This window comes from Lithobates pipiens, unplaced genomic scaffold (genome assembly GCF_037356315.1).
Source record: "Lithobates pipiens isolate NorthernLeopardFrog02 unplaced genomic scaffold, aLitPip1_a1.2 Scaffold_8, whole genome shotgun sequence".
Classification (NCBI taxonomy): domain Eukaryota; kingdom Metazoa; phylum Chordata; class Amphibia; order Anura; family Ranidae; genus Lithobates; species Lithobates pipiens.
The window spans coordinates 474,571,272-474,583,424 of record NW_027507903.1 but is presented as its reverse complement, the minus strand read 5'-3'; the positions used below and the strand labels follow the sequence as shown (position 1 = coordinate 474,583,424).

The following is a 12,153-nucleotide window of genomic DNA, read 5'->3' as shown; positions in this document are numbered from 1 at the left end:
ATGCAACTTGAAGTCACGGTTCTGTTGGCCGTAGAACCTGTCAGTGCTCTGAGGTAGAAGGGAAGCTGTTACCACAAAGGGACCACAGCGAGTAACTGAAGCAAGTACCAGAACCATATTCTCACCGAAAGAGCACGGTGGAGAATCGGGAAACTTCAGGCAGTAATCCAGTCAGGGACCCAACACGCGGAGGAGACGCTTGCAGAGCAGCCTTCCGATTCAAGCCAGGGATTGAAGTTTCTGAAGTTGAAGTCTCTGAGTCTGCCAATTGAATTAGCAACTATATAAGGGTGTCCTGGCCCTGACCCTCTTTCCCCCAAAACCTCAATGTAAGTGTGCTGCTTATTTTAATAAAGTGATTTTTTTTCTTATTTGATGCTGACCTCAGCTCCCTGCTGTTCATTTTCTTCTGCATTGAGGTGCACCTACCCAGATCTTCTGTAGGGGTTTCCAGACTCGGTCCCTTTTCCTTCTCAGCCATCTATCCATCGATTATTCTCTCATCCATCCATCTAATCAATTGCCTCATCTCTTCCTCTACCCTGTTGATGGTCTGCAGATACTGATGAACTTTCCAATGAACTAAGTGACTCTACACTTCTAGGAGCGCACTATGTACTATGTTCTTGTACACTTTTTGTATTCTCTATACATCTGGTCACCCTATCCCAATGCAGCACAACAACTCTGAACAGTAAACACCAATAATTCTAGTGCATTTTTCTGTGCGATATCCTGTATTCTGCTGTCTGTGTCCCTCTGCATGAATCCTAATTCATTACGAGTCACTCTGTAAAGGAAATAGGACACACCCAGTTACATTCTTTCTCCTTTGCTGGAAAGATTCACTTTCCTTTTCTGCTGTCAGCGATGGCGTCTGCTGATCTAAGAGCAGAGCTAGAATGTTCTGTCTGTCTGAACATTTATACAGATCCTGTAATGCTGAGATGTGGACATAACTTCTGCCGGGTCTGTATTGATTGTGTGCTGAACACCCAGAAGGGGACTGGAGATTTTTCCTGTCCCGAATGCAGAGAAACATTCCAGGATTGGCCTGCACTGCAGAGGAACATGAAACTGCGAAACATAGTGGAGAATTTCCTTTCTGCTCAGCCAGATCCTGGGGAATCTGCCAAGGTCTTCTGTACTTACTGTATTCACGCTCCAGTACCTGCTGTAAAATCCTGTCTGCATTGCGAAGCTTCTCTGTGTAATAACCACCTGAGAGTCCACAGCAAGTCACCAGAACACATCCTATCTGACCCCACCACGTCCCTGCAGAGCAGGAAATGCCCTATTCACAAAGAAGTTTTTAAATATTACTGCACCAAGGACTTTTCCTGTGTCTGTGCGTCCTGCTGTCTAATTGGAGAACACAAAGAACACAGTAAGGTGTCACTGGATGAGGCCTCTAATGCTGAAAAGAATAAGCTAAGAAATGCTATACCAAAGCTGCTGACAAAAAGAGATGAGACAGAGAAAATAATTAAAAATCTGCTGAAATGCCAGGGAGACGTAGAAAGAAAAGCAGCTATGGACACTGAGAAGTTCACTGCCCTATTTAGAGAGCTAAGGAGCCAGCTGGAAGACCTGGAGAAGAGAGTCCTGACTCTGATATCTAAGAAGGCAGAGCGGGACTCGTGCTCTGTTAATGATTTGATCCAACAGCTAGAAATAACAAAGAACGAGCTGTCCAAGAAGATGTGTCACATTGAGGAGCTGTGTAACGCGACAGATCCATTGACTGTCCTACAGGAATCAAACACAGGTGACTTGTGTGATACTGAGGATGGAAATAATGAGGACAGTGGGAGACATGATAAACTCCTCCATGATGGAAAGGATGAGCATGTGGCTGAGATCTCACACACATTACACACATTATCTGATATAATCACAGCAGTAAATCAAGGGATCCATGTAAAGGAACCTGCAGAAATCTTCCTGGATGCAGACACAGCTCATAACAGGCTACAAATATCAGATGACAGAAAAACTGTATCTGGGTCACCAAAGCAGAATATCCCAGAAACACCAGCAAGATTCAGGGATCATGCTCAGGTAATGAGTAGCAGGAGTTTCTCCACAGGGCGACATTACTGGGAGGTGGATGTTGGTAGATCATATGGCTGGAGAGTTGGGATGTGTTACCCCAGTATAGACAGGAGAGAACAGAAGTCAAAGATTGGATACAATAATCAGTCTTGGGGTTTGGAGAGGGATAATGATCAATATTCAGTGATACATGACAGTATTAAAATCCGTTTACCAGACAATATCTCTAGTAAAAGAGTCCGGATATATTTGGATTGTGAGGCAGGGCAGATCTCCTTTTATAGTCTGAGTCACCCGATCCTACACCTCTACACCTTCAATGCTACCTTCACTGAGCCTCTTCATGCTGTGTTAGGTATGTGGGACCGGGGTTTTTGCATTGTAAATCCACGTTCAGGGAGAATTCGAGTGTTGTGATGTGACAAATAAAATATCTCCCTTAAACCCCATACACACTATTAGACTTTCTGCAGATTTTTGTCTTCAGATTTAACAAAACCATGTAGTGCAGCGGCCTACCTGATTGCATACAAATTGAACTCTTAAGGTCTGACCTCATATTATATGGTTTAGGTAAATCTGAAGACAAAATCTGCAGAAAATCTAATAGTGTGTATGGGACTTTAAGAAGAGTGGCTTCAGAAAGGGGGATTAGTAAAATTCTCAACCAGGATTGCATTCAGTGTCCTGCAGGGTTTTCTATTGACCCCTTCCCATCCAGTCTATTGTAATATGACAGCCAAGCGGGAGCCTTGTTATCCTGGGAGGTCGTCATGACATTTTTCCTGAATCGCACCTGGCATACACACCCCACGGGCCACGCTCCAACGTGATCTGTCACCCTCTGTGTCCACCAGACACAGGCGATGACAGATTACTGTACCGGCCTGCTGCCAGTACCATGTGATCGCTGTGACCAATCACAGCAGATCACATGACAATTGTACACAATGAATGGCTTTGATTTATGCCATTTATTGTGCACTATTATGATGAGCGCTGTGATTTGTAAGCCCTTGTACACACGGTCCGCGAATCCGTCGGAATGTGTCCTATCAGACCATGTCGTCGGATAATCCAACTGTGTGTGGTATGCATCGGACTGATTCCGTCGGAATATCCGTCGGACCCAATTTTCCAACATGTTGGAAATATTTCCTGACCAACTGGGCTGATCGGACATACTCCGATCATGTGTAGAGAATTTTGATCGGACCAAGTGCAACGCATGCTCAGATCAAATTCCTACATCAAAGCTATTGGCTACTAGCCCGAATGTAGTCCCATCGTAACGAAATTACATCATCACGTTCTGAAAGATCGGATTTTTTCGCCAACTTTGTCCGACCGTGTGTATGCAACCGTTTCGGACAAGATCCGACGGACAAAATCCGACGGGGCAAAATCCGACGGATTTGGTTGTGGAAATCTCCGACCGTGTGTACAGGGGCTAAGAGTTACAACATGGTACAGACAGGGCCAATCACAGCTCATTTGTACCATGTGATTAGCTGTGGTCAATAACAGCTAATCACAATAGTAAACATTAAATAGTTTTCATGCAGACAAGAATGGTTGCTTATAACTGTAAAATTCACAGTTATAAGCAATCACAGTGTGTCACTGTATGTAAAAACAAATAAAAAAAAAATGTATAAAAAATAAATACATATATATATTTGTTTTTTAACATACTGTCACCAGTCAGTGTCCCTGATTCCCACCACACCAGTTATATGATCACGCTGTACTGCACTGGGGACAGTATGTAAAGCATTTTTTTAAATTGTAAAAAAAAAATTTTTTAAATTACATTTTCCAAAAAATTACAAAAAAACGCGGCATGCCTCTTACTAAATAAATACCTTGGACTGTCTACTTTCCAAAAGGCGATAATTTGGGGGGTATTTGTACTGCCCTGGCATTTTCATGCCTCAAGAAATTAGATAGGCTGTCGGTACGTCTGGACTGATCAATTGTCAGATATATACACTTAGGTCCATATATATTTTGACACAGGTACAATTTTCATGCTTTTGGCTCTGTATGCCACCAGAATAAAATTTAAATGAAACAATCCAAATGAATTTGAAGTGTAGACTTTCAGCTTTAATTTTTTTGACACATGTTGTTTACAAGTTAAAATGCATATTTTATGCTAGAAAAAAAAAAAAAAAAAATGTTTATATATATATATATATATATATTTTTTTTTGTAGCAGAGACCCTAGAGAATAAAATGGTGATGGTTGCAATATATTATGTCACACTGTATTTGTGCAGCGATCTTTCAAATTTTTGGGGGGAAAAATACACTTTAATGAATAAAAAAAAAACTAAACAGTCTCCTTATTATAAAGGGTTAACTGTGTCCCTGCTTTCTAACTGTGTGGGGGTGCTAGTAGTGTGGGAAGACAGAGATCCGTGTCCCTGCTTAGCAGAAACGCATACAGTAATATCTGTCTTCCCTTGTCACAGAATAGCGATCTGCCTTATTTACATAGGCAGACCGCCATTCTGCCTCTGTCGGGAACAATCGGTGGGTTCCGGCGGACATTAGGTCCACCGGACCCGCTAATTTGCTCCTGCTGTGTCCAAACGCCCCTAAAACTCGGAAGTAAAGATGATCAAAAATATCAAGTACAAATTTTAGGAACTGCAACCATTTTTGTACACAGTCCCCCCATTTTCAGGGGCTGACATGTAATTGGACAAATGATGATAAGCGTAAAAATGTTAATTTTTTATATTTTGTTGATAATCCTTTACTGGCAATGACTAACCAATGGACATTACCAAAGACTGGATTTCCTCATTTCTGATGCTTTGTCAGGCTCTATCTGCAGCTGTCTTCATTTGTTTTTTGTTTGTGGGTCTTTCTGCCTTTAGTTTTGCGTTTAGTAAGGGAAATGCATGCCCCATTGGGTTGAGATGAGGTGATTGACTCGGCCATTGCAGAATATTCCCCTTCTTTTCCTTTAAAAGCTGCTGGGTTTCTTTTGCAGTGTGTTTTGGATCATTGTCCATCTGTACTGTGGAGCGATGTCCAATCAACTTTGCTGCATTTGGCTGAATCTGGGCTGACATTATATCTCTGAACACTGCAGAATTTATCCGGCTGCTTCTGTCTTCTGTCACATCATCAGTAAACACCGATGACCCAGTGCCACTGGAAGCCATGCATGCCCATGCCACCTCACTGCCTCCACCATGGTTTTTTTTTTTCTTCCCGTCTTTCTGGTACAGATTATTCTTAGTTTCATCCATCCAAAGAATGCTTTTTCAGAACTGGTCTGGCTTTTTTGGATGTTTTTTGGCAAAGTCTAATCTGGCTTTTCTATTCTACGGGCTTATAGTTTGCAGCTTGTGGTGAACCCTCTGTATTTGCTCTCCGGAAGTCTTCTCTTGATTGTAGACTTGACAATGATACGCCCACCTCCTGGAGAGTGTCCGTCACTTGTCTGGATACTGTGAATGGGTTTTTCTTTACCATAGAGAGGATACCGCGATCACCCACCACTGTTGTCTTCTGTGGACATCCAAGCCTTTTTATGTTGCTGAGCTCCCCAGTGCGTTCTTCTTTCTTCAGAATGTACCAAACTGTTGATTTGGCCAACCCTTATGTTGCTGCCTTTTCTCTGATGGATTTAGTTTTTGAAGCCTTAAATTGGCATTTTTTTGCTTGCATGGACAGCACCTTTGAACGCATTATGTAGGTTCGCAGCAATAGATTCCAAATGCAAATGCCACACTTAGAATCAACTCCAGACCTTTTACCTGCTTAATTGATGAAGATATAACAAAGGAGTAGCCCACACCTGGCCTTGAAACCGCTTTTGATTCAATTGTCCAATTACTTTTGGCCCCTTGAAAAATGGGGGTTGGCTAGTCTTAAGAGCTGTAATTCCTAAACGCTTTCTCCGATTTGGATTTACATACTCTTAAATTAAACCCGAGAGTGTGCACTTTCAGCCCATGGCAATTATATAACACTAGCTTGAATATGTTTTGATAAATACCTGAAAAAAATCAAAAATTGTGCCTGTGTCAAAATATATATGGATCTAACTGTATACCATAGATTGTGGAATCTTTAACTTTCCTACAAGCTAAATAATATACACTGGGTTGGGTTATTTTCAGCATAGGAATGTAGCAGTATAAATGTTGGCCTAAATTTATGAAGAAAGGTTATTTACATGCAAAATGTTATAACAGAAACCTCATACCCTTTCCTGGTATATAGACTTATAAAACTTTAACAAAAATACCTTTTCCCTCTGTTTACACCTGGTGACCCAGGCCAGTAATACACTTTATGTCCAGATTTAAATGCACTAACAAATTGAAGCTGAACTCCAGCTAACACTTTATAAGCAATTAAAGCAGCAGTTTTGCTCCCTTTGGAAAAAAGGTTTTACATAAATAAAATCTGATCATTGTAAGCAACCCTGTCAGTGGTAAATGGTTTTGTCTCAACCCTCTAACTGCTACAAATGCAGGGTAGCTTGTTCTGTTGAAAAATAAAATAAAAAGAGACCTACTGGTCAGATCACCAGTTGAAAATAAAAGAAAGAAAGCTTAAAAAAGAAAATGAATGCAGCCATCACATCTAAGCCCTTGTATACACGGTCGGACATTCCGACAGAAAATGTCCGATCGGACCGTGTTATCGGATAATCCGACTGTGTGTGGGCTCCATCAGACTGTTTCCGTCTGAATATCCGACTGACAAAGTTTTAGAGCTGGGCTATAAAATTTTCCGACAACATGGTCCGATGGGACTTTGTAGAGAATTCGATCGGACAAAGTGCCACACATGCTCAGATCAAATTCCTAGACCAAAGCTATTGGCTACTAGCATGAATGTAGTCCCGTCGTAACGAAATAACTTTACCACGTTCTGAACGATCAGATTGTCCGACAACTTTGTCCGACCGTGTGTATGCAACACAAGTTTCGGACAAAATCCGACGGATTATGTTGTCGGAATGTCCGACCGTGTGTACAAGGGCTAAGACTTGTGAAGCTGCAGTATAAAAATGATTGCTTTTGGGTTTAATGCCACTTTAACCACTTGGCGACCGCCTACCAAAGATATACTGTGGCAGATTGGCCCACACACTGCCTAGCCTGTGCTGTCATTCACTCCAGCACCTGCCTATCAGCATGTGCCTGCCAATGATTTATGACCAGGACCCGCTGGTGAGGTGAGCGAATGACAGAAGAAAGCCCTGTGTTACAGACAGCGGTAATGTGCTGTTTTCTCCCTGCAAGGCAGGGAGTAAATACTGGCACATTGCTTAGTGAGCACACGACACAGTAAACGTTGTAAGGTACACAGTTAACTCATTGATTGCCCCTAAATGTTAACCCCTTCCCAGCCAGTGTCATTAGCACAGTAATGCCCTGTACCCTGATTTTTTCAGACGGATGTTGGCTCAAACTTGTCTTGCATACACACGGTCACACAAAGATGGTAGGAAATTCCAAACATCAAGAAAAATTAATTTCAATAGCCAGTGCTACTCTTCTGCTTGATTCTGAGCATGCGTGGCACTTTGTGAGTCGGAATTGTGTACATACGATCGGAATTTCCGACAACGGATTTTGTTGTCAGAAAATTTGAGAACCAGATCTCAAATTTTGTGTGACGGAAATGTGCGATGGAGCCTACACGCGGTCGGAATTTCCGAAAAACACAGTCCGATCGCACGTTTTCCATCAGAAAATCCTATCGTGTATACAGGGCATAATGCCCTGTACACACGTTCGTACTTTCCGACGGAAAATGTGCAATTGGACTGTATTGTCGGAAATTCCGATCGTGTGTGGGCTCCATCTGACTTTTTCCATCGAAATTTCTGACACACAAATTTTGAGATCTGGATCTAAAATTTTCCGACAACAAAATACGATTGTTTAAATTCCGATCGTGTGTAGACAATTCTGACGCACAAAGTGCTACGCATGCTCAGAATAAATTACGAGACAAAAGCTATTGGCTACTGGCCTCTTTATAGTCCTGTCGTAGGTGTTGTACATCACCTTGTTCTGAATGATCGGATTTTCCATCAACTTTGTGCGACCGTGGGAATGTCATCGGAATGTCTGACCGTGTGTACAGGGCATAACAGTGCTGATCACTGTATTAGTGTCACTGGAGATGTCATTGTTATTTAGTTAGTTCCCACGCAGCGTCAGTTAGTGTCAGATTGACCGCTGCACTATCACAGGCACATCAAGGCAAGTTGGTCTCTAGTCCCTGCACCGACTAGACTTTACTGCATTATATCCATGTGAGTGATTATTATATAAAGCATTTTATTGCTCTGCCATTTAAACTGAATGTCTGTATTTTGTCTCATGTGTAATAAAGTTATTTTAAGCCAGATTTTGTCAAGTCTGTGCCATTAAATTTTAAAGGCACCTTTGGTGTGTTTTGTGGTTAATGGCTAATGGTGGTGTAACAGGGAGTCATACAAACCTCTCATCGCTCTCTGATGCAGCTGCTAAAGTGAGATTACAGAGCAATACAGTAACGCTTGGAGGCTGCATCTAGGGTTACAACATGACTGGTAAAAATGACACTTGCTGCCAAGGTTATTAATTGTGAAGAAATCATAAGGCCAGTAAATTTCCCAGAAAAATCTGGCACCCCATCTGAACATTATGCTACCATAATTAGATTTAAAGGGTTACTGGGGTGCAATCCTCTGCAGAGGTTAGATAACCCAGACATAGGCGTTGGAACTTTCAATTACTTATCCCCATACAAACCTTGCCAGGTTATGTATGCAGACACTCCATAGAGATGAGATGACTTCCCCCGTCCATGTTAGGTTAAAGTTCAATATATACAGTTGTGTTCATAAGTTTACATACCGTGGCAGAATTTATGATTTCTTGGCCATTTTTCTGAGAATATGATTAACACAAAAACTTTTCTTTCACTCATGGTTAGTGTTTGACTGAAGCCATTTATTATAAATCAACTGTGCTTACTCTTTTTAAATCATAATGGCAACAGAAACTACCCAAATGACCCTGATCAAAAGTTTACATACCCCAGTTTTTAATACCATATATTGCCCCCTTTAACATCAATGACAGCTTGACATCTTTTGTGGTATTTGTGGATGAGGCTCTTTATCTTCTCAGATGGTAAAGCTGCCCATTCCTCTTGGCAAAAAGCCTCCAGTTCCTGTCAATTCTTGGGCTGTCTTGCATGAGCTGCACGTTTGAGATCTCCCCAGAGTGGCTCAATGCAATGATATTGAGGTCAGGAGACTGAGGTGGCTACTCCAGAACCTTCACTTTATTCTGCTGTAGCCAATGACAGGTCAACTCGGCCTTGTGTTTTGGGTCATTGTCATGTTGGAATGCCCACGTATGTCCCATGCACAGTTTCCCGGCTGATAAATGCAAATGTTCCTCCAGTATTTTTTGATAACATACTGCATTCATCTTGCCATCAATTTTGACCAAATTTCCTTTGCCTTTGTAGCTCACACATCTCCAAAACATCAGCGATCCACCTCCGTGTTTCACAGTAGGAATGGTGTACCTTTCATTATAGGCCTGGTTGACTCCTCTCCAAATGTAGTGTTTATGGTGGTGGCCAAAAAGCTCAATTTTGGTCTCATTACTCCAAATTACTTTGTGCCAAAAGGTTTGAGGCTTGTCCCTGTGCTGTTTTGCGTATTGTAAGCGGCATTTGTGTAGTAATGGCTTTCTTCTGGCGACTTAACCATGCAGCCCTTCTTTCTTCAAGTGCCTCCTTATTGTGCATCTTGAAACAGCCACACCACATGTTTTCAGAGAGTCCTGTATTTTACCTGAAGTTATTTGTGGGTTTTTCATTGCATCCCGAACAATTTTCCTGGCAGTTGTGGCTAAAACTTTAGTCGGTCTACCTGACTGTGGTTTGGTTTCAACAGAACCCCTAATTTTCCACTTCTTGATTAGAGTTTGAACACTGCTGATTGGCATTCTCAATTTATTGGATATCTTTTTATATCCCTTTCCTATTTTATACAGTTCAACTACCTTTTCCCACAGATCATTTGACAATTCTTTTGCTTTCCCCATGACTCAAAATCCTGAAACATAAGTCTAGCACTGGATGAGAGATGCAAGGGTCTGTCAGAAGTCCAGAAACTCATTGACCTTTTATACATACACTAATTACAAGCAAACAGATCACAGGTGAGGATGGTTACCTTTAACCTTACTTAAACTTACAGACCACCAGCCACAGTTTCACATCGGTATTTTGAAGAGGAATATCGTTGTGGCAGCAGCTAGCTGCCATAACCCCGGTATCCTCTTCTTCAGTGGGCGATCCGCTTTCAGATAAAAGTGGTCTCTGTGGCGGATTCACCGCAAGATTACTTTTAACGGTGGCGGGAGAGGGGCACCCCCCCCTCCCGCCCCTCTCGGGTACCCTCCGCTGCTTACCTGAGGCGATCGGGTCCTTCTCCTGGCATCTCCATATCATTGCAGGGCAGACACGACGTCAAAATGTCACTTCCGCCCACAGCTCTTAAAGGGCCATTTCTTTCTTAATTTTTTCAAATGACAACATTTTTTTTTTTTATTATTATTGCATTTTAGTGTAAATATTAGATCTGATTTTGACCCCAGATCTCATATTTAAGAGGTCCTGTCCTGCTTTTTTTCTTTTACAAGGGATGTTTACATTCCTTGCAATAGGAATAAAAGTGACACATTTTTTTTTTAAAGAACAATGTAAAAATAAAAGGTAAAATAAATAAGAAAAAATATATTTTTTTAAACACACCCCATCCCGCCAAGCTCACATGAAGAAGCGAACGCATACGTGCATAGCACCAGCATATGAAAACGGTGTTCAAACCACACATGTGAGGTATCGCCACGATCGGTAGAGCGAGAGCACTAATTATAGTCACAGCCCTTCTCTGTAATTCAAAACATGCAACCTGTAGAATTTTTTAAACGTTGCCTATGGACATGTTGGGTATTAATTTACTAGGCATAACTTCTTTCACAATATAAAAAAAAGTTGGGCTAACTTTACTGTTGTCTTATTTTTTAATTCAAAATATTTTATTTTTTCCCAAAAAAGTGTGCTTGAAAGACCGCTGCACAAATACGGTGTGACAGAAAGTATTGGCAACGACTGCCATTATATAGGGTGTTAGAAAAAAATATATATAATGTTTGGGGGTTTTAAGTAATTTTCTAGCAAAAAAAAAGAAAACAGTTTTTAACTTGTAAACAAAAAATCTCAGAAAGAGGCTCGGTCCTTAAGTGGTTAATAGCCATTCAAACCGCTTTAATACCAACTTGTGTGAATGTTATCAGGCCAAAATCACCAGGGTATGTAAACTTTTGATCAGGGTCATTTGGGAAGTTTCTGTTGTGATTATGATTTAAAAAGAGTAAACACATTTGATTGATAATAAATGGCTTTAGCCAAACACTATGAATAAGCACTACAGCTAGTGCGAAACGTCAGCAATTTTTCCTAGTTTGCTGTGTTTGTTGAGCTGTGATGTGATTTTCCAATAAAAGAAAGTGGTCTTCTGAAGAGTGTGGCAGTCCAGAGCTTGTTTTTCGTCTTTAGCCAAACACTAACCATGACTGAAAGAAATGTTTTTGTGTTAATCATATTCTCTGAAAAATGGCCAAGAAATCATAAATTCTGCCAGGGTATGTAAACATGTAAACTTATGAGTACAACTCTACATGATAGGAGGTGATATTCAATAAACATTTACTGCAGGTGAATATTCCTGGTGAATGTGTTTAATATACTCTTTTAATATACAGCAGACCATTTACCTGCAGCAAAGGTTTGACAAATGTCACATTCACTGCTTTATAATTTCCTATTGTGACAACAATTTGTATCATTCACAATTCTTTACACTTTTTACACTGCCAATACTAATGCTTTGGCAAAAAAAGGAGGTCAGTAGCACAGAGGATCCCAAAAGAGATGAGTATATGGAATTCAATAACACATGCTATATACAACAAATATCTATTCATATATGTATGCCCTAGGGATGAGCAAACACCCCCCGGTTCAGTTTGCACCAGAACGTGAGC

At 41.0% G+C, this 12,153-nt stretch overlaps 1 protein-coding gene across 1 annotated transcript; it reads left to right on the top strand.

Moving 5' to 3' along the window:
* The first annotated feature begins 820 nt into the window (after window positions 1-820).
* On the top strand, window positions 821-8,449 carry LOC143960286 (E3 ubiquitin/ISG15 ligase TRIM25-like). The gene has a single exon (XM_077468705.1). It carries the CDS (start codon window positions 871-873, stop codon window positions 2,470-2,472), a length of 1,602 nt encoding a protein of 533 aa, XP_077324831.1. The 5' UTR covers window positions 821-870; the 3' UTR covers window positions 2,473-8,449.
* The last annotated feature ends 3,704 nt before the right edge of the window (window positions 8,450-12,153 follow it).